Source organism: Podarcis raffonei, chromosome 2 (assembly GCF_027172205.1).
Source record: "Podarcis raffonei isolate rPodRaf1 chromosome 2, rPodRaf1.pri, whole genome shotgun sequence".
Taxonomy (NCBI): Eukaryota; Metazoa; Chordata; class Lepidosauria; order Squamata; family Lacertidae; genus Podarcis; species Podarcis raffonei.
This window is the reverse complement of record NC_070603.1, coordinates 14,781,181-14,806,719: the sequence shown is the minus strand read 5'-3', so window position 1 is coordinate 14,806,719 and position 25,539 is coordinate 14,781,181. Positions and strand designations below refer to the sequence as shown.

Sequence of the window (25,539 nt, the reverse complement as noted above, 5' to 3'; positions counted from 1 at the left end):
AATAATAATAATAATAATAATAATAATACCCCGCCCATCTGGCTGGGTCCCCCCAGCCACTCTGGGCGGCTTCCAACAAAACACTAAAATACAATAACCTATTAAACATTAAAAGCTTCCCTAAACAGGGCTGCCTTTAGATGTCTTCTAAAAGTTTGGTAGTTATTTTTCTCTTTGACATCTGGTGGGAGGGCGTTCCACAGGGATGGCGCCACTACCGAGAAGGCCCTCTGTCTGGTTCCCTGTAACTTGGCTTCTCGCAGCGAAGGAAGGCCCTTGGCGCTGGACCTCAGTGTCTGGGCAGAATGATGGAGGTGGAGACGCTCCTTCAGGTATACTGGACCGAGGCTGTTTAGGGCTTTAAAGGTCAGCACCAACACTTTGAATTGTGCTCAGAAACATACTGGGAGCCAATGTAGGTCTTTCAAGACTGGTGTTATATGGTCTCGGGGGCTGCTCCCAGTCACCAGTCTAGCTGCCACATTCTGGATTAATTGTAGTTTCCGGGTCACCGCTGCAGCCATCTCCACCTTCGTATCTTCTCTGCTCTCTCTTGTTCCTGGGCAGGTGAAGAACTACAGCCACGATCTGGCCAAGGAGGTACGGCGGGTGCCAAAGAGGCGCCAGCTTGCCCGCGATGGCGAGGGCGTCTCTCGCCGCTCAGCCCTCAACGTGAGGCTCTTCCTCAAGGAGTTCTGCGTGGAGTTTTTGGAGAACTGCTACAATCGCCTGATGTGTCTGGTCAAGGTGAGAGTGGTCTCCGTATCCTGCCAAGCGAGTTTGGGGATGGCAAATGGAGCTGGAAAAGGGAATCGGGAGGGGAGGGATGTTGGTGGTGTTGGGCAGAGCTGCAGCATTGCCTTCCCCGGGGATATCTTTTTTTTTTTTAGTTTATTTTTTTTTTAGTTTATTTTTTATTAATTTTAACATATAAATTATAAAATGTACCACAAAACCTATCACTTATACAGTCTTTTTGGACTTCCATCAGCACCTCTGATGATCCACCGTTTTAACCACTTCTTATGCATTTCTTAACTTTATATTGCCTTTACATCTCTTAACAAATCATCCTCCCCCTTATCCATTTTTACAATACTAATTATACTCCTCACAAAACTTCTTGCAACCCTATAAATGTCATCTGTTCTTCACAATTACTTTTCAAATAGTGCATAAATTTACTCCAGTCTTCCGTGAATTTCTGGTCTTGCCGGTTTCGAATCCTTCCTGTTAGTTTATCTAATTCTGCATAGTCTATTAACTTCATCCTTCATTCTTCAGTTATATATCATCTCCCAGAAGCATTTCACCTTTTTACATTCCCACCACATGTGATAAAATGTTCCCTCTTTTTCTTTACATTTCCAACATTTATTACTAACTTTATACATTTTCGCTAACTTAACAGGTGTAATATACCATCTATACATCATTTTCATCACATTTTCTTTTAGGGCATTGCATGCAGTAAATTTTAAACCTTCCTTCCATAATTTCACCCAATCACTCAGCTGTATATTATACCCAAAATCTTTGGGCCAGTGAATCATAACCGTTCCCCGGGGATATCTGTTCCTTAACATAAAAGTGCCAACTCTGCAGAATCTGGCAAGACGTCATCCTTCTTTCTGTTCTAGATCAGAACTTTGAATTTTAAGGATTTAATTTTAACTTTTGTCATTGGGCAGTAAGAGTTTAATCTAGTGACGTTGCACAAACAAAACAGTTTCCACTTGTGCAACAGACTCCCCCCCCCCACACCTTGAAAAAAAATCTGCATCGGAGAGTTGGAGGAACTCCTAGAATGGATTGCCAGTCAATGACTTTGCTGGATACAACCCAGTATAAATACTGTAAAGAAAAACCGGTGCTGGTTGGTGTGATGGGTGACAAATGCCCTGGAAGCACATGGAGATGAATAGGTCTCATAAAGACCTCCCTCCAGTCCTTTCTTATTGTGCAAATAAAGAAAGGTAGAAAGGTGCAAATGTTCATATTTTACAGTGGCACCTCAGGTTACATACGCTTCACGTTACATACGCTTCAGGTTACAGACTCCGCTAACCCAGAAATAGTGCTTCAGGTTAAGAACTTTGCTTCAGGATGAGAACAGAAATCGTGCTCCGGCAGTGCGGCGGCAGCGGGAGGCCCCATTAGCTAAAGTGGTGCTTCAGGTTAAGAACAGTTTCAGGTTAAGTACAGACCTCCGGAACGAATTAAGTACTTAACCTGAGGTACCACTGTACTTAATTCGTTCCGGAGGTCCATACTTTTTTTTTTAAGAATAATTTTTTATTAACCGACCAATCACATCAAATCAAACCAAATTACATAAATTCCAAATTACACAGCCGAATTTTAAATTTTTGTTGGTGGTACCCATATTTCAAATTCCAAAGGGGATCCAGTCAACTTCTTACTTCTTACTGCTGTTTTAATGTCCACAAATCTAACCTTATGATGTTCACAGTACTATCCAGTCCTTTCTTATTGTTTTTCCACATCTCTTGTTGTTATTTTCATATATTTTTCCTTTCTCTTTGTGACCTCTGATAGTCTCCGCAAGCTGGTTAGAACAGTTTGTAATCCTGCGTGGATATTTTTTTTTTTTATCCAGTAGCCATATCCAGACGTTTTCCATATAACATCACTTCCATACATCAAAACAGTCTTAGCGTCATTAATCTTCATCAATCTGCCTCCTTTCTCAAAACCTCTGAGGAGATTCACTAGGAATGCAGTCTGAAAAGAAGTCCGTTCTGTCCTCCTGGCTATAAATCCTTTGGCAAGATGGCGGCTCCAAATTAATTGCTGCGCCATTCCAAAAGCTCTTATTGCTTCTCGATCTCCATAAAGCATACTTTTGGTTAAAGTTTATCTCCACACAGACCTTAATCATCCTGCTTGGGTCAGTTCAACCGACGATTCTAATGAGGGGGGTTCTTGTAAATCACATAGAAGGAAAGTAAAAAAGGTTTTCCCCCCCACTCAGTCCCGTTGTCAAACATACCCAGCCTTTGGTGTATCTTCATCGTAAAATATTCCTGTTTCTCCAACCTGTCGTCTTCTTTCGCAGAGGTCACTTAAATTAGCAGACTTCACTCCCCTTCTTCACTTGAAATATGTGCATTTGCTTCTTTTGTAATTAATTATTCCAAATTGCTGCAGCTAGTGCGCGATCAGAGACAGCGTCCAGGAGAACCGAGATCCACACGGGGGCATTCTGCCTAGGGCCCTCACCCCCTTCTTTCGAATTAGGGGGTGATTTATGGGCACAGCAGGCAAGGGCAGTGTTCCCCATTTCCTTGGGGCAACAAGGGAGGCTGCCTACTCCCATAACAGCCTCTTAATTACCCCGTGTGGGTCGGAGAGATGATATTGTCGGCCATCTTCCAGTGCGCCCCTAGTGGCCCCGGAGGTCCATACTTAACCTGAAACTGTTCTTAACCTGAAGCACCACTTTAGCTAATGGGGCCTTCTGCTGCTGTCGCGCCGCCAGAGCCCGAGTTCTGTTCTCACCCTGAAGCAAAGTTCTTAACCTGAAGCACTATTTCTGGGTTAGTGGAGTCTGTAACCTGAAGTGTATGTAACCTGAAGCGTATGTAACCTGAGGTACCAGAGTATATAGAAGTTACCACCACTGTGCTCTGCATCTGAAATTTCTTGCTTTCCACTGTGCACATAATAGGAACCCAAACGAAAAGGAGCAGTAACAGGATCAGCAGCTTCCTCTTGACGTTCCTTTTCTCTCTTCTCCCCTATCCTGCAGGATCACCTGATCAGGGAGAAGGCCCAGCAGCACGATGAGACCTACTACTTATGGGCCATGGCTTTTTTCATGGCCTTCAACCGGGCTTCATCTTTCCAACCTCAGCTGGTTTCTGAAACGGTTAGCGTTCGGACTTTCTACTTCATTGAGCAGAGCCTGACCAAATACTATGAGATGTTACTTATGGATAAGAAGGAGGCTACTTCTTGGTCTAGAAGGTAAGGGGGGGTTAGTCACCCTGTGGAATGGCCTGCTGGGTTTCCCCCTCTGGTTTTGGCTGTGCGAACGAGTCCCTTTTGTCACTTGCCCTTTCATCCTGTCTTCCCCTGTCTCTCTAGAATGCATCTGGCTCTCAAAGCCTACCAGGAACTGCTAACGACGGTGCACGAAATGGACCATTCGCAAGACGAAGCTTTGCGCAACAGCAGTCACATCATAAAGAGTGAGGATTTTTAGTTGTAGAAAGCACAACCTCTTAGGACAGAGGTTTTCAACCTTTTGGGGTCCACGGCTCCCTTGACCAACTTCATTCTTTCTGCGGCACCCCTGTGGGGCTCAGGCGCCCAGTTGTGTCACCCCTTGCCTGCAGAGCCAGCAGCTCCTCACCCTTTTCGAAACACCCTCCCCTTGGGGTGTGCTCCCTCGGCCTCCTCTCTTCTCCCCTCTCCTTGGGAGTCCTCTGGGCTGCCGCCCCTGGTCTCTGAGCTGTCCTCCCTGCCCCCAAAAGAGGTGCCTCCTCACACTGTCTCACAGGGGCCTGGGAAGCACCCCCTGGCCAGCCCCAGAGGCACCATTCGCCTGCAGAGCTTGAAGCCAGGGCTGTTGCATCAAACAGGTGTGCAAGCCTTTGGCAGGCAGAGATGCGAGAGGGCATCAGAGGAGGGAGGGAAGGGAAGAGGGACAGTGGCCAGTGTTGCCTGTGGCACCCCTGACCATCATTCAAGGCACTCCAGGGTGCCACAGCACACTGGTTGAAAACCACTGTCTTAGAGCAATGTTCCGCCTGTGCTTAAGACCCAGTTCAGATTGAGAGGCAATGACTTGAGAGCTTTATGTGTTGGGTGGATATGCTGTCTTAGGTAGCCTCAGGAGCACATAGATGATAATGAAGAAGAAAGAAATGGTTGTCCGCTTTCTCTTGTTTTCAATTTATGAATGTCTTTTTAGAAATATTATCTCTAAGAAACAGCTAAGCCGCTGAAGATCTTGTTGGAAAGTCAACAGAAAACAAGCGCCTAAAACAAGAGACTTTTCCATACAGCTGGAAAAGCTTGTCAAAACAAAAATGTCTTCCGTTTCACGGAAGTACCGATAGTAGGCCCTGGTCAGGGATACTGTTCCACAGAACAGGGGCATCTGCTCTGAATCCCTGCTCCGAGTTACTGTGGAGAGGGCTTTTGATGTTTTTTGGATTTGGAAGGAGAAACTTCTGCAGGACACAGTGACCCTACTGGGTCTATAAGGCGACCTCAAGGAACCTGGTTGTGAGCTGTACACAGGTTGCCCAGCCCCAAAGTGGATTTAGCATGAAGTGCTTAGGATCCTATTCCTTCCGCTATTTTTTAATTTCTTGTAGAGCAGGAAACGCTGGCTTGTGTGCACGGATAACACTAACACCATAACCACCTCTTTCTCCCAGACAACATTTTCTACTTGATGGAGTACCGCGAGCTGTTCCTCACCCTCTTCCGTAAGTTTGATGCCACAAAGCAGCCCAGGTCATTCCTGAAAGATCTGGTGGAGACCACTCACCTTTTCGTGAAGATGCTGGAGAGATTTTGCAAAGGGAGGAGCAACCTAGTGGTCCAGGTATATTGGTGTCTGGGGACAAAGTCCTTTCCATGCAGGGAAGCTGGCGGCTCCCAAGTAGGCCGCACTAGGCCTCTCCATTTCAGCCAATCCACACAGACCCATAGCTGTCAACCGTCCCTTATTTGGCGGGACAGTCCCTTATCCCAGTGCTGTGTCCCGCTGCTGTCCCTTATTGATGATGTCCCTTAAATTTCCCTGGTTTCAAAGGAAGCAGCTCCTCTCCCTCCCTCCCTGCCGGCCAGGGAGGAGGGAGGCTCCAACTGTGTTGCTTGGCTGCGTTGCTCACCCAATAAGGAGTCTAAGAACGACTGCGGGGTGGAGCTTCCATGCCTTGTGCCGAACAAATCGGCCGCGTTGCCTGGAAACTCACCTTTGCTCAGCGCTTCCCAGCGGAGGTGACGGTGGTTTTCCTTGCTGCATTCCCTTTGCCGGGTTGCTGCGCTGTGGGAACCACCGCTTGAGGCTGCTGGCTGGGCTTTCTGCCTTTGGCTCGGAGGGGCTCAGAAGTTGAACATACCTGTGCTTGGAAAATCCCTTATTTTGGCTGCTGATCCCTTATTTTCGAGGCTGCTGGTCCCTTATTTTCAAATCTGTAAGTTGACAGCTATGCACAGATCTGCCCTTCCCTATACATCATATAGGGTGTCAGGTGTGGGGATAGGTAAGCGTGGGGCTTTCCAGACACCAACAAACAGCTGATTGCCAGTACCTGCGAAACCCCTTCCGCAGCGCTTCCCAAGCTGATCGTTGGCGTCTGTGAAGCGCTGCACACACCTTCTAGGCCTGAGAGGATGATTTTTTAAAAATGTATTAAAGATTTTCTTGATTTATAAAGGTATGTTCAATGTCTCTCTTTCGTATTTTTTTCCACATAACACTTCTTTTTTTTTACAAATCAGTTTCATTTGTTGAGACATTAGGAAGAATAGGGGGAGAGATGAGTGGGGGTGGGGTCGGGTGGCGATGTTTCTATTTTACTTAATATATGTGGGGTTTTGTGTCAGCATTGCTTGTGCAGGTTCTCTGCTGTTCACTTGTGTTCCTTTGGTGGTGAGAGAGGTTGGGGTTGGCCTAGGGTGTGGCTTTTCATTTGTGGTTGGCTGTGGTGGTCTTTGTTTTCATGTCTGAGTGGGGTGGGTGGGTGTTCTGGATCAGGTTAGCCATATTAATTTGTATGCTGTTGGTGGATTTTTGTCATTGTCTTGTTGGGCTGTGTATGTGATAAAGGGGAGCCATACCGGGGTGAAGGTGTCTTCTTCTATTTGTCCCCGTGTCAGTTTCAGTTTATTGGTTAATTTTTCTAGTAAGGTGAGAGGATTGATTTAATCACTTTCCCTGGGCCGTGCTTGTGGACGGAGGGCTCTAGGATTGCTACACTTCCGTCAACAGCCCCTTTTCCTCAAAAGCTGGCTCAGAAACCAGGAAGCTGTTTGTTTGTTTGTTGCAGAGCAAGAAAATCAAGAGGAAGAAGAAGCCTGCTAGGTCGGCTGTGCAGCCCCGAACGCCTGAGGAGCTGGAGAAGATGTGGACGAGGCTAGCTGAGCAAATTGATAAATGCATCAAGGTAGGATAATGGGAAATAACCAGTCTTGACACAGCAGCTTGGGGGCTCCTGTATTTTGTTTTCTAGCTGTCTGGAAACGGAGAGCGGCGCTTTTGCTGCTCTCTTGTTTGATCCAGTTCTAAAATGCACAAGGTTCTGAAGTCATAAAGGTAAAGGGACCCCTGACCATTAGGTCCAGCCGTGGCCGACTCTGGGGTTGCGGCGCTCATCTCGCTTTATTGGCCAGGGGAGCCGGCGTACAACTTCCGGGTCATGTGGCCAGCATGACTAAGCCGCTTCTGGCGAACCAGAGCAGCGCACGGAAACGCCGTTTACCTTCCCGCTGGAGCGGTACCTATTTATCTACTTGCACTTTGACGTGCTTTCGAACTGCTAGGTTGGCAGGAGTCTGAAGTCATAGGAACACACAAAAGGGAGCTGCCTTTTGCTATCAACTTAGACCATTGGCCCACCTAGCACTCTCTCTCGTGCAGTGCCTGTCTAGGGTTTCAGAAAGGGACCTTTGCAGTCCCCATCTGGAGACGCCAGGGCTTGAATCGGGGGCGCTTCTACACACAAAGCTCTACCATTGAGTTGCAACCACTCCTCAAAAGTCATGCAGAGCTTTGCATACAGATACGGGTACAGTAAAAAAAAATCAGACTCAAATATTCTGGGGTTGTTGTTTTTTTTAAGTCTTCCAAGTGCATGGGAAAATTAAATAAGGCAAAGGGGGTCAAACCCCTCACCCACCTCTTGAGCAATTTTATAGTAAGGTAAAGGGACCCCTGACCATTAGGTCCATTCATGGCCGACTCTGGGGTTGCGGCACTCATCTCGCTTTACTGGCCGAGGGAGCCAGCGTATAGCTTCCAGGTCATGTGGCCAGCACAACTAAGCCGCTTCTGGCGAACCAGAGCAGCGCACGGAAACACCGTTTACCTTCCCGCCGGAGCGGTACCTATTTATCTACTTGCACTTTGACGTGCTTTCGAACTGCTAGGTGGGCAGGAGCAGGGATCGAGCAATGGGAGATCACCCCGTCGTGGGGATTCGAACCGCCGACCTTCTGATCGGCAAGTCTTAGGCTCTGTGGTTTAACCCACAGAACCTCCTGCGTCCCTAATATTTTGCAAAAGGAAGTAAATTGTCTGTGTTCCAGTTCTATTTATTACATTACATAGAAAATTCTATTTATTACATATTACATTTGTATCCAGCTTTTACTGCAAGAAGCTCAAGGTGGCATGCATGGTACCCCACCCTTTTCAGCCAGTGTGGTGTAGTGGTCAAGAGCAGTAATCTCGTAATCTGGGGAACTGGGTTCGCGTCTCCGCTCCTCCACGTGCAGCTGCTGGGTGACATTGGGCCAGTCACATTTCTCTGAAGTCTCTCAGCCCCACTCACCTCACAGAGTGTTTGTTGTGGGGGAGGAAGGGAAAGGAGAATGTGAGCCGCTTTGAGACTCCTTAAAGGGAGTGAAAGGCGGGATATCAAATCCAAACTCTTCTTCTTCTTCTTCTTACCAACAACCCTGTGAGGTAGGTTGGGGAGAGAGAGAGGGTGACTGGCCCCACGGTCGCCTTACACCACTCTGGCTCTGATAGTACTGCCTAGTGTAGTGATCATATTTTCTAGTTGTGTGAAGTCTGGATATTGGTCTGTGAATGTTCAGTTGCCAACAGTGGCTTGGTAACACTTGTTTTGCAGTTTCGCTTTTGCATCTTGCTAAAATCTTCTCAAGAGAGGTGTGGAAACTGATGATAGTAGTGCAATAGCCCACTGAATTTGCTCAGCCATCATTCATGCAGTGCCTTCTGGAAGCCAGTAGGGGGTAGGGTTGCTAACTTGCCAGATGTTGAGCTGGTTTTGTAAGTCCTCTAGCCCTATTTTGAGATGGCGCGACAGCCTCCTTTCAGAAGATTTGATAAAAAGCATGCATTTGGAAATGCAGGCAGGCTTGCAATCTGAAAAACGCATTAAAATTAAAAATGTTCCTATCATTTGACGGGCAAAGAATTCCGCCCTGGTCGAAGAGAACTCTCCAGTGTGTGTGGCAGAAAAACCTTAGTGTGAATCTGCATTCAATCCTTCCTCTTTGAAAGTTTACTTACTTTATTAATCTTGCTCTCGTTGGGAATACATCCGGCATCTATCTATCTTTTTGAAAAATTTAAAAATTTATTTATAAACCTAAACTTTTCAGGTTTATACATTTAATTGATTTTACAATCATTTTAACATTTCAAAGCTTGACTTCCTTCCCCTTTTTTCTGCAGTCCCTTGAGTTTATTCTTTGATATATTCTGCATATCCAAATTCATTTATTTTGATTATTTAATTATCTACTTTAAATATATACCCTTATGAAACTGCAGGTTATTACAGTAATACTGCCATTGTTTTTATTTGTTTGCAGTTTGTCTGTAAATATTGAATAAACCCTTTCCATTCTTTTACAAAAAGTTTGTTGTCTTGATTTCTTATCCTTCCAGTTAGTTTTGCCGTTTCTGCATATTCCATAAGTTTTTGTATCCATTCTTCTTTCATCAAGATTTCTTCTTTCCATTTTGAGGCAAATAACATTCTTGCCACTGTAGTTATGTGCATAAATAAATTTCTGTACAATTTAGGTCAGGGGTAGGCAAACTAAGGCCCGGGGGCCGGATCTGGCCCAATCGCCTTCTCAATCCAGCCCGCGGATGGTCCAGGAATCAGCGTGTTTTTACATGAGTAGAAAATGTCCTTTTATTTAAAATAATAATAATAATAATTTATTATTTATACCCCGCCCATCTGGCTGGGCCTCCCCAGCCACTCTGGGCGGCTTCCATAGAAACAAAAAATACACTAAAATATCACACGTTAAAAACTTCCCTGAACAGTGCTGCCTTAAGATGTCTTCTGAATGTCAGGTAGTTGTTTATCGCTTTGACATCTGCTGGAAGGGCGTTCCACAGGGTGGGCGCCACTACCGAGAAGACCCTCTGCCTGGTTCCCTGCAGCTTTGCTTCTCGCAATGAGGGAACCACCAGAAGGCCCTCGGCACTGGACCTCAGCGTCCGGGCAGAACGATGGGGGTGGAGACGCTCCTTCAGGTATTGCATCTCTGGGTTACTTGTGGAGCATAGGAATTCGTTCATTATTTTTCCTCAAAATATAGTCCGGCCCACCATGTGGTCTGAGGGACGGTAGACCGGCCCCCTGCTGAAAAAGTTTGCTGACCCCTGATTTAGGTAGTTCTGTCCCTATAATTCCCCAAAGAAAAGCTTCTGGTTTTTTTTACAAAGGTTGTTTTCCTGCATCTCTTTCTTGCCGTCAGGGTCCTGAGCCTCTCCCAGAGGATGTTGTCCCTTTCGATGCTGCATCGGAAATTCCACTGGAGGAGCAGCGAGCTGAGGCCATGGTACGGATCCAGGACAGTCTACTGGCTGGCCAGGCACCTGAAGCTCTGTCCCTCTTGCGGTCAGCAAGGTAAGGAAGTGGCTTCAAGGAATGTATCCGTGTCCTTAATAATAATCATAATAATCATAATAAAATTTTATTAATATCCCGCCCTCCCCAGCCGGGCTCAGTGCGGCTAACAACAGTAAAAGTAACACAGTTTACATAAAATCACAATCAATTAATTGAAATACATTCTAAAATCAATTCATTCTAAAATCAATTCAGAGTCAAATTAATGGCAACCATTGGGCCAGAGTTCTATGAGGATTACAGAAGGAGGGGGTCAGGCTGTGCCTCAGCTAAAGGCCTGGTGGAACAGCTCTGTCTTGCAGGCCCTGGCAGAAAGATGTCAAGTCCCGCAGGGCCCTAGTCTCTTGTGACAGAGCATTCCATCAGATCGGAGTCACAGCTGAAAAAGCCCTGGCTCTGGTTGAGGCCAGCCTAACCTCTCTGTGGCCTGGGATCTCCAAGATGTTTTTTGTTTGAAGACCGTAAGTTCCTCCGTGGGACTTACCAGGAGAGGCGGTCCCATAGGTACAAGGGTCCTAGGCCGTATAGGGCTTTAAAGGTTAAAACCAGCACCTTAAACCTGATTCTGTACTCCACCGGGAGCCAGTGCATCTTGTATAGCACCGGGTGAATGTGATCCCGTGGCTAGGACCCCGTAAGGAGCCTCGGCACGGCATTCTGCACCCGCTGGAGTTTATAATAGTCTGTGAAGGACTATTGGTGAATCAGAGGAGCTGGAATCAGAGAGTTAGGAGGGGCCCAAGGGCCATCTAGTCCAACCCCTTGCAAATACAGGAATCTCGGCTAACGCATCCATGACAGATGGCCATCCAACCATCTGCTTTATTACCGCCAAGGAAGGAAAGTCCACCACCTCTTGTGGGAGTCTGTTCCACTGCCGAACAGCTCTTATTGCCAGAAAGTTTTCCCCGTACGTTTAGTTCGGAATCTCCCTTCTTGTAACCATTGGTTCGAGTCCTACCCTCCAGAGCAGGAGAAAACAACCTTGCTCCGCCAGAAGCTTGGCTCTGCCCTCACCGGTCCTGGAAGGATCCTTTAAAAAAAGTCCCATAGAGACTTTGTGCCTGTTCACTGGGGGATAGAGGAAGCCCAGAACACCTGTTCTTTAGATGTCCCTTTTATGAAGAGGCACGTAGTGAGAACATTGATCCCCTGCTGGTGAGGCTTGCTGACCTCCCAGAAAAGCAAAAATTTGACCTTTTCCTGTTAGGCAAAGATCATAAGACAACCTGGATGATCGCCAGATTTTGTGTACAGATCTGTAGGCACAGACCATCCCCCAACCCAAACTAGTTCGTTAAGAAAATCCCCAAGTTTTACGTGTCTATACACTTTATAAATTTATTGTACATTGTTTTAAATGTTTGATTTCCTTCTAGGATTGTACCCCCAAGTGTGTTTTATAAACTGGTCTCCGATAGTAATATCTATCTATCATCTATCTATCTAATCTATCTATCTATCATCTATCTATCTATCTATCTATCATCTAACAAGCTTGCTCCCTCTTCCACGTGACAGCCTTAAGGTAGTTGAATATGGTTATCTTGACACGCAGCATTGACCATCTCTGTGTTGTAAGAAACCTGAAAAGTAAAGGAAGTGTTGGAAGCAGCTAGGTTTTCAGCTTCATTAAGTGGTCTTTTAGCAGCCCTGTTTAACAAATGAACATGTCCAGCAGAAGGGTCTTCCTCCAGAAATGCGTGGCAAATGTAAACTTGGCAGTGTGCGTGGCCCTTTACTGGAATAACAAGAAGGCAGGTCTCTGTCCCAAGCAGCTTGCAATCTAAACGTTGACACGAGGGACTAAGAGGAGGAGGAGGAGATGATTATGGGTTGGTGGTGTGTGTGACATGGGCAATGTGGGGGTTCCAGCCCCCCCAACTTTGAAAAGATTGTCAGCTTCTTTAGACATTTATCTAAAATATCCTTAGGAATGTTATTTGGAAGGAAACATTTATGAACGTATTCATGAAGGCCAATTGGATGCATCTCTCTGCACAGACATAGACGCAAGGCACACAAGTAGTGATGTTTGCTGGATTATCACCCTTGTTCACCATTCTGTAGTTGCTAAAGGGGTGTGTGGGCATGTGGGCTTGGTTTTGACCCAGGTCTTGATGTTGGAGTGCAGGAAGTATCGACCCTACTCTATCCTAGCTGTTGCACACAGCTAATAACTCCCGCTTTCCTTCTCTTCCGTAAGGGAGGTGTGGCCAGAAGGAGATGTTTTTGGATCGTCTTCCCTTGGCCCGGATGAAGAGACAGAGCTGCTAAGACAAATCTTCTTCGCCACCCTGCCTCGTGAGTGTCCGTTCTCCATGAGTCAAGTAGAAAGGAACAGCAACAGGGCGGGAGGGAGGGCTGCTAAGGACCTTTCCAAGGGCCTAAGCCTTCCCTTACGGTGGATCCTCAAATGTCCTTACATTTGACACACCCCTTCATATATTTTTTTAATAAAGTTTTTTATTGATACAACAAGAAAAAAGAAAAAAAACCACAAATACCAAATTACACACAAGAATAACCATAGACACGTAATTTTCTTAACAAACAATAAAACATCTATTGGTCTTAACACTAAAGACCCAACCTCCCGTCTATTCCATATTTCAAATTCATATTACTTACTGCCAATACACACTTTTATCATAGTTAAACTTATTCTTAATAAATCTAATTTCTTATATCTACCTTGCAACTATTACTGAAGTTCCTTGAATGCTGCAACAGAATTTAAACTACTATAATTATTTTTCAGATATTCTTTGAAAACCTCCCATTTTGAAACAAATTCCTGTTTTGATTTATTCTTTATTTTTTCTGATAAACCATCTAATTCGGCATATTCTGTCATCTTTTGGATCCAATCTTGTATAGAGGGGATTTCATTACTCTTCCATTTTGCTGCGATCAAAACTCTTGCTGCCGCCGTCGCATATAAAAAGATACCCTTCCTCTTTGTGGAATATCCAAATCTGTTATTCCCAGGAGGTAGGCCTCTGGTTTTTTATTGAATGAGATCTTTAGCATTTTTTGCAGTTCTGCATGGATACTCTCCCAGAATACCTGTATTTTCCTACATATCCACCACATATGGTAGAATGTTCCTGAGTCCCCGCATCTCCAACAATTACTTGACACATTTTTATACATTTTTGAAAGTTTCCATGGTGTTAGATACCATCGATGTTGCATTTTTTGAAAGTTCTCTCTAATCGTGTAACAATTTGTGAATTTCCAATTGATCTTCCATAAATTTTCCCATTGGGCCATGGTTATTGAATGGCCAAAATCCTGGGACCACCTCACCATTGCCACTGTTACCTCCTCCTCCCTTCAAATGCACGCAGGACAAACAGCACCTGAGACAGATGAACCTGAGGAGGCACTTGAAGAAGAGGAAGTCGCTGAGGAAGAGTTGGCGTCTGTAAACGTCTCAGAAAAGGAATTCAGTTTCCTGGATTACATGAAGCGGTAAACAGGGTGTTGTTTTTTGTAAGAGCTTCCCCCCCCCCCCCATCCTTCTGTGTGCCCAGGGCGTTTCAAATGTCTTGAGGCTGTTTCCTCTGGCAATCTTGTCCATGTCATTTTTTAACATCCTTCCCCCACCCCCAATCCATCATAAGGGCTAGAAACTTGACTTAACGAAAAGAAAGAGAGAGTGAACTTTAGGAAGCCAAATCCTGTGCCCATTACCAAGTTTTGCAGTTCTGTGGAGGTGCAGTGTGCAAGCAGCCCTGACTATAAATATCTCGCCCTGGTCTTTACGCTATGGTTACCAGATTTTTTTCAATGAATCTGGAATCTGGGGACACTTTTTTTTAAAAAAAAAAGCTGAGTAGCAACAGGGAGTCAGTAGGGGGGAGGTGAGGCAAAAGACCCTGGGCCTAAGCACACATGCATATTGTATAAAGGTGCAAAGCCTTTCTTTCACACCCTGTGAAACATAAATGCACAGAGGTTTTTTTAAAAAAACTGGGCAATGGCTGCCCACCCGAGCCTCCCCCAATCTGTAAAAACAAAGGGGGAAGGGGGCAGGAGATCTGTACTGCCGGACATCCCCGGTTCCCCTTTGGCAGCTGCAGTCAGCAGCCTGGAGTCAGCCAGAGGCAACTGCGCTTCCGGGCTGCTGAGGCTGCCGCTGCCATGTTTCCCGGGGACAGAATTTGTCCGGGGACAGGGAACCGGGGACTTCTGGTAACCCTACTTTATGCTGAACGTGTTTAATATCTACACCCTGGTGTGCAGGTTTGCCAGTGCCAGTGTGGTCAAGGCCTATGTCCTGCTCTTCAAGAACTACCAGCAGAACAGCGCCCACACTAACCACTGCGTGGTGAAAATGTTGCACCGCATCGCCTGTGACCTCAAAATGGAGGCACTACTCTTCCAGCTTTCTGTCTTCTGCCTCTTCAACCGGCTGCTCAGTGACCCTGCTGCTGCAGCTTACAAGGTGAGGTTGACGGTAGCTGGGTTGCCCTGTGCATCATCAGAAACGTGAAGGCTACGATCCTAAATTCACCTACTAAGGAGCAAGCCCCACTGAACACAGGGGGACTTTGTTCCCAGGTAAACGTGTGTGGGTTGATCTGTGGATGGGGAAATTGCAAATTCAAACCGTGCCTCTACCACACAGATGAATGTAGCAGTCTCCATCCTCTAGACCCACAAGAGGGTGCTTTGTTGCAAGGTTGTTGTAAGAAATAATGAGAACATTGTTTTGAATGTTTTAAGGTACTACGTGTATTCGATGCCTCCCTTTTCTTTTTTAGCAGTACCTAGCCCTTTTATCTGCATCTCAAAAAGGGAGGGGCCTTTTTACATGATCTTTTGAGAATCATCAGGAATGCCCTTTTGGATTAAGGTTTGTTTTCTTGGCAGTTTGCCGAGGAAGGAATCTGGCATGAGTCAGTTGCCAAAAAAAAAAAAAGTTGCTTAAAGCGAGCTAAGAAGAAGAAGAAAAGAAAAAACAATTCCCAAACCTGCAGATTGCCTTTTTCTGCCTGCATGAATCTGACATGTATCCTACCTCCTCCTATGTATGCAGTGTTATTAAGGAAACCTAAAATACCTACGGGACCGCCTCTCCTGGTATGTCCCACGGAGGACATTACGGTCTTCAAATAAAAACATCTTGGAGATCACAGGGAGGTTAGGCTGGCCTCAACCAGAGCCAGGGCTTTTTCGGCCGTGGCCCCAATCTGGTGGAACGCCCTATCACAACAGGCTAGGGCCCTGCAGGACTTGACATCTTTCCACAGGGCCTGTAAGACAGAGCTGTTCCACCAGGCCTTTGGCCAAGGCACAGTTTGACCCCCTCCTTCTGTAATCCTCATAGCCTAATGGTTCCAATTAATTTGATTCTGAATTGATTTTAGAATGTATTTTAATTAATTGACTGTGATTTTATGTAAACTGTGCTATTTTTACTGTTGTTAGCCGCTCTGAGCCCGGCTTTGGCTGGGTAGGGCGGGATATAAATTATTTATTTATTTATTTATTTATTTATTTATTTATTTATTTATTTATTTATTATTTGTTATATCTGTCTGTCTTAGCAGCCTGAGTTAAGGGGGTAGGGAGCGTCTCTACTTTTTTAATCATGAAATATTCCCATAGTGCTGAACAGTAGTGACTGCAGAGCCCTGATACTTAAATTAAATAAATACTTCTCTCCAACCCTAGGAGCTGGTGACCTTTGCCAAATACATTGTGGGCAAGTTTTTTGCACTTGCAGCCAACAACAAGAAGGCCTATGTGGAGCTGCTGTTCTGGAAAAGCACGGCCGTGATTCGGGAGATGACTGAAGGCTATGCTTTGGCAGAGGAAGATGAAACGTGAGCTCCTGGAATATTTTTCCAGTAACTTTTAAGTTTCTGAAGGGGCATTTCCAGAAAGGAGTGGCCACTCTCTCAATATATTCCTTTTTTGTTTTGTGGGGGTGGTGGTTAACAAATATCTGTGTGTATAAAGCAGACAATGGAACAGGGGGGGAAACCTCACAGTACAAAATTACAGTACGGTGCAATGTAAAACTATAAAAATCCTCCCCAAATCAGCAGCAGAACATTTCGAAGACATCTTGCAAGTGAGGGGCCTTTTTGCCTTTAAATTAAGGGGCGGAGGGAGGTAGCACAGTATTCAAGGACTTCCACGCAGGGTTGCCACATCATGGCAATTACCGGAGAGCTTCCGGCGTCTTCTGCCCACTTTCCCTCACGTGCTTTTGGTGAGCAGACCTCCAGATGCGTGTGGGTATTCACATGTGAAATTGAACTATCCCAGGTTCACTTTTACAATTATTCCACATCAAATACCGTATTTTTCGCTCCATAGGGTGCACCGGACCATAGGGTGCACCTAGTATTTAGGGGGGGAAATAAAGGGGGGGAATTATTCCCAGCCCCAAAGACCAAAGAAGCCAAGACAGCCAGCGGGATCCATGCCGCAGCCAGGCTGCTATCCGCAAGCCTTTAGAGCCAGGGGTGCGCAGTGCTGCGCTCTCCGGGCTGCAGGCTGCTATCCGCAAGCCTTTGGAGCTCAGCGGGAACTCCTGCCACGCTCTGAAGGCTTGCGGATAGCTTCCTGAAGCCTGGAGAGCGAAAGGGGTCGGTGCGCACTGACCCCTCTCGCTCCCCAGGCTTCAGCGAAAGCCTGTATTCGCCCCATAGGACACACACACATTTCCCCTTCATTTTTGGAGGGGAAAAACTGCGTCCTATAGAGCGAAAAATACGGTACCAAGTAAGAAGAATTAAAGTTAAATCTCTTTTTATGCGGAGGGCAGGAGCATAAAAGCACACTTCAACCCTCCCATCTCAGTATTTATTCTCTCTCCTGCTCCATACAGCTCTAACTCCCTCAAGGCTGTTCAGTGGACTGAGGAAGACGAGGAGGAGCTGAGGGAACTTTTCTACAAGTACAAGGAAGTGGAAGGTACCAAATGACATGGATGTTGGGGGGGGGAACAGCATTGCAATCTAAATACAGTGGTACCTCTGGTTGCAAACGGGAACCTCATTTGCATCCTGAAAGGAACACAACCCGCGTCTGCGCACACGCGGGTCACAATTCAACGCCTCTGCGCATGCGTGTGATGTCATTTTTGCATGTCTGCATATGCGTGAGCGGCGAAACCTGGAAGTAACCCTTTCCAGTACTTCCGGGTCTCCGCGGGACGCAACCTGAAAAGATGTAACCTGAACCGAATGTACCAAGAGGTATGACCGTAGAGCAAGATTGAGACTTTCAATATAGGATGCCTGTATTTTATCCACTTGGAAAATAGTAATAATAATTTATTATTTATACCCCACCCATCTGGCTGGGCTTTCCCAGCCACTCTGGGCGGCTTCCCAAAAAATACTAAAATACTGTAATACATCAAACATTAAAAGCTTCCCCGAACAGGGCTGCCTTCAGATGTCTTCTAAAAGTCTGGTGGTTGTTGTTCTCTTTGACATCTGGTGGGAGGGCGTTCCACAGGGCGGGCGCCACTACCGAGAAGGCCCTCTGCCTGGTTCCCTGTAACTTGGCCTCTCGCAGTGAGGGAACCGCCAGAAGGCCCTCGGCGCTGGACCTCAGTGTCCGGGTAGAACGATGGGGGTGGAGACGCTCCTTCAGATATACTGGACCGAGGCCGTTTAGGGCTTTCAAGGTCAGCACCACTTTGAATTGCTCCCGGAAATGTACTGGGAGCCAATGTAGGTCTTTCAAGACCGGTGTTATGTGGTCTCGGCGGCCGCTCCCGGTCACCAGTCTAGCTGCCGCATTCTGGATTAGTTGTAGTTTCCGGGTCACCTTCAAAGGTAGCCCCACATAGATAGGGTTGAATGCTAAATTCTACCACAAAAATGACTTCTGGGCCCAATTTTTTTTGAGGGGGGGGGGAAGACACTTGGAGCTGGCCTCATGTTGCAGTTTGGGATGAGTGGCAGGTCCTAAATCTGAAAAGGCTAATGAAGTATAGCGGCCCATGGCAAGTAAGAATTGCCCTCAAGCCAAACAGGCAGGGAAGATTCTGCCAAAGCTACAGGTGTGAGCAGATAGGTGAGCAAAATATGTAGGCCACTTCTTGATTGTGGAAAGAACAATTATTTTTCCTGCATGAGGATGGAGAGCCTGATCTTCCTCCTCACCTCCTCACCCAGCTACTAAGCCTCTCCCCTCTTCCCTTCTCCAACACCAGGTGAAGATATCCTTAACAACATCATTGCACACCTGACCACTCGCAGCTGGACACGCAAGCAGGTGGCCAAGCGATTGGTGCGCTTGGGGCTTGCAAGGAGCCTGCGGGATTTCCCTCGGGAAAGGTAGGTCTTTGTTCAGAGGGCTGCGACCTTCTTCTCTGATGGGCTGCCTCGGGGCTATGGCACTCGATAACAGTTGTAGGGAAAGAGTGTGGCTTGCCTCTTCAATAATAATAATAATAAATTTTATTTATACCCCAGCCAGAGCCGGGCTCAGGGCAGCTAACAGCAGTAAAATTACAGTAAAAACATAATGGGGGGGGGGACCAATTTAAAATACAGGTTAAAATGCAGCCTCATTTTAAAAGTAGCCCATAGATCAAACCATAAAGCGAGGGAAACGTAAGTGTCAGACTGAGTCCAAACCAAAGGCCAGGCGGAACAGCTCCGTCTTGCAGGCCCTGCGGAAAGATGTCAAGTCCCGCAGGGCCCTAGTCTCTTGTGACAGAGCGTTCCACCAAGTCGGGGCCAGTACTGAAAAGGCCCTGGCCCTAGTTGAGACCAATCTAACCACCTTGCGACTTGGGACCTCCAAAGTGTTGTCATTTGTGGACCTTAAGGTCCTCCATGGGGCATACCAGGAGAGGCGGTATGCCCCGTAGGTATGTGGGTCCAGGCCGCATAGGGCTTTCCAGAATTCCTAGTGGATTCTGGTTGTAGGTGCAGAATTTTAAGCCCTTGTACACAAAAACCGTGATTTTTTTTAAAAGAGCAAATATTGATTTTCCATTGAGTTGTTAGGCAGCATGCAGAGACTGCCTGTGGAAGCCACTAGAAAAGCTGCTGCGCCCTTTTAAGTGCCAGGTTTTATTTTGCAAGATAATCATACGCTTGAACATTTAGATAATCTCTTTTAGGGCACGCAATCTGAATGTCCTTCACTCACGTTTTAAGCGAAACAAATTGGGGGCACCCCATGGAGTTGTTCCCATCCTAAATATTTGTACCTGCATATCAGAATTGTCCTTCCCGATAATGCAGATTTTATGGTGAAAATGTACTGTATTTTGTGACGTGTAAAGCATCAAAGAAACACATTTGCTTATGTGCTGAATAGTCTGTAACCTGAAGCATCTGTAACCCGAGGTACCACTGTACCGTATTTTTCCATCTATAAGACGCCCCCATGTATAAGATTTTGAGGGGCTCAGATTTAAGAAAATCCACCCTTGGCGCTATCTGTGTATAAAACGCCCCCTAATTTTGGACATTATTTTTTAGGGGGGAAAAACCTAGTCTTATACACGGGAAAATACGGTATATAAATAAAATCTTGTGGAATGCAACTTTACAGAATTTGCACAGCCCTGCCCTTCTCCCTCGTGTAATTCAGTCCATGCAGGTTTCTCACTGGAGAAAGACTCTCCTCCCTGGAAGAGAGGGGAGTGGTTGTGGGCGGGAGCCCGAGCTCCGCCCCTGGCCGGGGGCCTTAGCCCCCACCCCTCCTCACCTGGCTGGCGCCCACGCCCACCGGAGGCAGCCAACCAGGTGTCTCCGGGGGGCGTGTTTAGCAGCTTAATGCTGCGGCTCCAGCTCCGCCTCCTCCTCAGTCGTCGTCGTCCCGCAGCGAGTCACCCACCCTCCACTCCCATTTAGCTCAGGGTCTAGGTTTTTTGGCCTTGCTATGGACCTTAGGTTGGTCGCCCCGGTTGTCTGGGGGGCCTGGTAGGAATTTTTCCATTTGGCATTAGGCTTTTTGGTTTTTTCGCCTACCTCGTAGCAATCGTCACAACTTTTGTGGTATTGGTGGGTAGGTTAGGCATTGGATTCATGTGTGTCAAGGGCTAGGTGTGGCCATCGCCTATGCTATCTACCGTGGGTTATTCCGTTAAAGGAATCTGGCGGTCGTGTATTCCGTCCGATGCCTGCTTGGCGGGAGGCCATGGCACGACCCTCGGTGACATCAGGGGTGAGCCTATAGTTGGATGAGCATCAACAGGCTCCACCTACTGTTGAATAAACCCACCTCCTATAGTCATCCAATGCCTAAGCCAATACCTTTTCACTGCTGTAATCAATAAAGCTGTGGCCTTTTCTTGCCCATTAACCTTATATCACGTGTCCTTGTGTGTTTATTTCACATAGCGGGGGTCGGGCCCTTGATCCACAACCTTGCCCTTTTTCTTTCTTATCCTCCTTGCTGCACCTTATAGTTTCGCCCCCATTTCCTTGCTTGCTGGGAAATGTTGAGGCGTGGCAGGGAGCGCCATAGTTGCTATTGTACGCTTTCTTCGACAGGAAGGGGACACACATTGCATTGTGGACGGAGGATCAGGAGCTGGAACTTCAACGCCTCTTTGAGGAGTTCCGGGACACAGATGGTGAGGGTCTGCCTGCTTGGAGGGTCCCGAGTTTGCAACCATAAAAGGGATGCTGCTCTTGTAGAGGGGGCGGAGCTTAATACCTTCTAAGCCAGGGGTGGGGCACCCCGTGGCCCTCCCATATTTTGTCAGTCTGCAACTCCTGTCAGCCCCAGCCAGCAAGGCCACTGATGATGGGAATTCCTGCCTCCTTAAAGCCACACTCACAGACTTTTTTGGTGCCAAGTTTGCTCCAGTGCCAGGGTTATTTTTCCAGCAAACCTCCAATAACCAGGGTTATTAACCCCATTCACCCACTTCTGCTTTCCCCCCACCCCTCCCCAGCTCCAGGATAATATTATGTGCAACACTTAAACCAGAGCTTTCCAAATGGTGTGTCGTGACACATTAGTGTGTCCGCCTGCAGCGTGTCACATAATAGTGTCTGTTAGTTAGGGGTTAGTTTAACCTCTGGTTTGCTAGTAAAACGGAATTACGGTGTCGCGAAATGATGCACATGTAAAAAGTGTGTCATCAATGTGAAAAGTTTGGGAAGCTCTGACTTAAGCAGTAATATATGTACATTTAAGGGACGTGGGTGGCGCTGTGGTCTAAACCACTGAGCCTCTTGGGTTTGCCAATCAGAAGCTTGGTGGTTCGAATCCCCGCAACAGAGTGAGCTCAGTCCCAGCTCCTGCCAACCTAGAGGTTTGAAAGCACACCAAAAAGTGCAAGTAGATAAATAGGTACCTCTCCGGCGGGAAGGTAAATGGTGTTTCCGTGCATTGCTCTGGTTTCTGTTGTGCCAGACGCAGCTTAATCATGCTGGCCATATGACCCAGAAAAACTGTGTGTGGACAAACGCTGGCTCCTTCGGCCTGTAAAGCGAGATGAGCACCGCAACCCCAGAGTCGTCTGCGACTGGACTTAACTGTCAGGGGTCCTTGTCCTTTACCTTTTTATATATACATTTGGCATTTCACGTATGGAGGTATTAACAGAGGTGACACCAGAATGGTCTCTGAGAAGAACGATGCGCTAGGCATCCTCATAGCCGTGTTCCGTGGGGACACAGAGAAGTGAGGGAGAACCATTCCTTCTTGGGAGTGAGTGTAGAGCAGGGGTGTCAAACTCAAATTCATCGGGGGCCGCATCAGCAGTTTGGTCACCCTCAAAGGGCCAGTTGTATCTGTAGGACTATGTAAAGGACATGTAAAGTGGAGGTTTCCTGTGTAGAACGGCCGGCGCCGCTAGAGGGCAGACATTCTCTGGCTTGTAGGCTGCCGCGCATGCGCTGAGAGAGGCAGCTTTCTTGTGTAAAAAAAAAAAAGCGAGAATAAAAGGTGAAGGCTGGCGGCCAGCGGCGGCTACGCGGGCCACATGACGAGGTCTGGCAGGCCGGATTCGGCCCGCGGGCCTTGTGTTTGACACCCGTGGTGTAGAGTGAGTCACTCCTCGGTTTCTCCCTCTCTGCAGATATCCTGGGCAATGTGATGAGACATATCACCGCTAAGCGTTCCAAGGCCCGCGTTATCGAAAAGCTGCTCAGCATGGGGCTGGTGTCTGACCGAAAGGAGCTCTACAAGAAACGTAGGCGCAAGCCTGGCTCCCTTGCTGCGGTATGGCACCCCCTTTCTGTTCTGTTCATTCTTCTCTCCTGCATGCGGGCAAGTGATAAAATGCTTGTGTGAATGTGCGTGGTTACCTTGGCATCATTGGATAGGTGGTGGTTGTTGTTGTTGTTGTTGTTATAATATTTTATTGAATTTATTGAATTTAAAGCCCTAAACGGCCTCGGCCCAGTATACCTGAAGGAGCGTCTCCACCCCCATCGTTCTGCCCAGACACTGAGGTCCAGCGCCAAGGGCCTTCTGGCGGTTCCCTCATTGCGAGAAGCGAAGCTACAGGGAACCAGGCAGAGGGCCTTCTCGGTAGTGGCACCCGCCCTGTGGAACGCCCTCCCATCAGATGTCAAAGAGATAAACAACTACTTGACATTCAGAAGACATCTTAAGGCAGTCTGTTCAGGGAAGTTTTTAATGTGTGACATCTTAGTGTATTTTTGGTCTTTGTGGAAGCCGCCAGATGGGCAGGGTACAAATAATATATTATTATTATTATTATTATTATTATTATTATTATTATTTACTGCCCTATACAGTGGAACCTCTACTCACGTACGGAATCCGTTCCGGAGGTCCGTTCATGAGTCGATTGGGGTCTCTGGTAGAAGCGCCATTCTGTGCGTGCGCATTCGGTGGCGGTGCCATTCTGCGCATGCGCAGACAGCAGAAGGCACTTCTGCGCGTGTGCGAATCGTGACAAACCCGGTATGTACTTCCGGGTTTGCCGCGGTCGCGAATCTAATTGTCCGTGAGTAGGGGCGGTGGTAAGTCGAGGTGCTACTGTATCTGGGGGTCTCAGGGCTGTTCACAGAATAAAATTGAGATGTAAAACTGCAGAATACATTATAAAAATAAAAACAACAACCCAGTAGCCCCCCCAAAAAAAAAAAATTCTAAAAGGGCATAGGATGTAAACAACCAAAGGCCTGGTTAAAAAGGAACGTTTTTGCCTGGTGCCTAAAAGAGTATAATGAAGGCGCCAGGCAAACTTCCCTGGGGAGAGCATTCCACAGACGGGGAGCCACTGCAGAGAAGGCCCCGTTCTCGTGTTTCCACCCTCTGGACCTCTTGAGGAGGAGGCACACGAAGAAGGGCCTTAGAAGATGATCTCAGGGTCTGGGTAGGTTCACATGGAAAGAGGCGATCCTTGAGGTATTGCAGTCCTGAGCCGTTTAACCAGGCGTCTTGGGCTGGTTGGCTCCCTTTTCTTCTCCAGCGACTTCAAGACGGGCCTTGCTGGGATTGTTAACTTTGGGTTTACCTGTGGGTAATGGTTTGATTTTTTTTTCTGCATAGCATTTGTGTTTTGTTGGAGGAGTAAGATGCCTCTTGTTAACTATGACCTCCTTAGCGAGCTTTCTTCTTTTGCCTTTCAGAACAAAGACATGTTCCCCAAGGACTTTGCAATACCTGACCTGGACGAGGCTGAGGAAGATGATGAAGAGGAGGAGGAGGAAGAAGAAGAGGATGACTTGGATAGCGAGGAAGAGGGGGAGTCAGCCTGGAAGGATGGTGGCCATGATGCGGGGAACAGGCCATTGGTTGGGCAGCCTAACAAGAAGGGTGGAGCTGCCTCAGCTAGAGTCTGCCAGGAGCTTGTGCGATGCCTGAGGCAGGAAGGTGAGAGCCTGGTGGCAAGAGAAGGAATTGTGGCATGCCGCGGAGCAGCTCACGGTGGCATGGTGGTTTGGGGGGCAGGCAATTATTATTATTATTATTATTATTATTATTATTATTATTATTACTATTACTATTACTATTACTATTATTATTTATTATACCCTCCCCATCTGGCTGGGTTTCCCCAGCCACTCTGAGCGGTTCACAACTGAATATTAAAAACACGATAAAACATTAAAAACTTCCCGATACAGGGCTGCCTTCAGATGTCTTCTAAAAGTCAGATAGTTGTTTATTTCCTTGACATCTGATGGGAGGGTGCCACCACCGAGAAGGCCCTCTGCCTGGTTCCCTGTAACCTCACTTCTCGCAGCAAGGGAACCGTCAGAATGCCCTCGGAGCTGGACCTCAGTGTCCGGGCTGAATAATGGGGGTGGAGACGCTCCTTCAGATATACTGGGCCGAGGCCATTTAGGGCTTTAAAGGTCAGCACCAACACTTTGAATTGTGCTCGGAAACATACTCCCTCCCTCCCTCCCTTGACAACTGGTCCGCTGGGAAACCCTCAAAATGTCTGCTGCGAAACCTCCAGGAAGCTCTTGGGAGCATGCACAGTTCAGGAAGTTCCTGGCCCAAACCAGAGAGAGGGGGTGGGGGTGGGAGGGTCGGTTTTTCTTTTTGGGGGAGGGGGAAAATGGGGGGGGGAGGATGTATTTTTGATAAATTGTTATGTTGAAATCCCTAATAAAAAATATTCAAAAACAAAAGGAAGTTCCTGGCCTGGCCTCTTAGGCATTTGCCGTCAAACTGCATGACTTTGCGTGAACCTTTGGAGATGCCCATTGCTCCCCTGTGGCCACGTTGGAAAGCTGCAAGAGGCTTCCAAGGAATCTTAGGATTGCCCGGAATACCTTTCTGAATGTTACCTAGATTTGGGAATCAGCCTTGGGGCAATCTTTGGAGTGTGGAGAGAGCAAGAACGCTAATTTGGTGCAGTGGTTAAGAGTGCCGGATTAGGACCCGGGAGGGCAGGGTTCAAACCCCCACTTGGCCATCGCTCACTGGGTGGCCTTGGCCCAGCCACTGCCTCTTAGCCATAAACCTACCTTGCAGGGTGAAGTGAAGGCCCAAGACAGGTGTT

At 47.1% G+C, this 25,539-nt stretch overlaps 1 protein-coding gene across 3 annotated transcripts in view; it reads left to right on the top strand.

Moving 5' to 3' along the window:
* The window catches only part of TIMELESS (timeless circadian regulator), a 68,840-nt gene that overhangs the window by 29,733 nt on the left and 13,568 nt on the right, over window positions 1-25,539 (top strand). For all 3 annotated transcript variants that reach the window (XM_053374698.1, XM_053374680.1, XM_053374691.1), the window contains exons 10-24: window positions 568-747; window positions 3,773-3,990; window positions 4,111-4,214; window positions 5,412-5,581; window positions 7,032-7,148; window positions 10,450-10,601; window positions 12,811-12,908; window positions 13,958-14,081; window positions 14,856-15,057; window positions 16,290-16,441; window positions 17,455-17,540; window positions 18,793-18,916; window positions 21,092-21,174; window positions 22,630-22,772; window positions 24,155-24,398. In XM_053374698.1, the coding sequence (XP_053230673.1) occupies window positions 568-747; window positions 3,773-3,990; window positions 4,111-4,214; window positions 5,412-5,581; window positions 7,032-7,148; window positions 10,450-10,601; window positions 12,811-12,908; window positions 13,958-14,081; window positions 14,856-15,057; window positions 16,290-16,441; window positions 17,455-17,540; window positions 18,793-18,916; window positions 21,092-21,174; window positions 22,630-22,772; window positions 24,155-24,398 (2,197 nt within the window). The remainder of the gene's footprint in view (window positions 1-567; window positions 748-3,772; window positions 3,991-4,110; window positions 4,215-5,411; window positions 5,582-7,031; window positions 7,149-10,449; window positions 10,602-12,810; window positions 12,909-13,957; window positions 14,082-14,855; window positions 15,058-16,289; window positions 16,442-17,454; window positions 17,541-18,792; window positions 18,917-21,091; window positions 21,175-22,629; window positions 22,773-24,154; window positions 24,399-25,539) is intronic.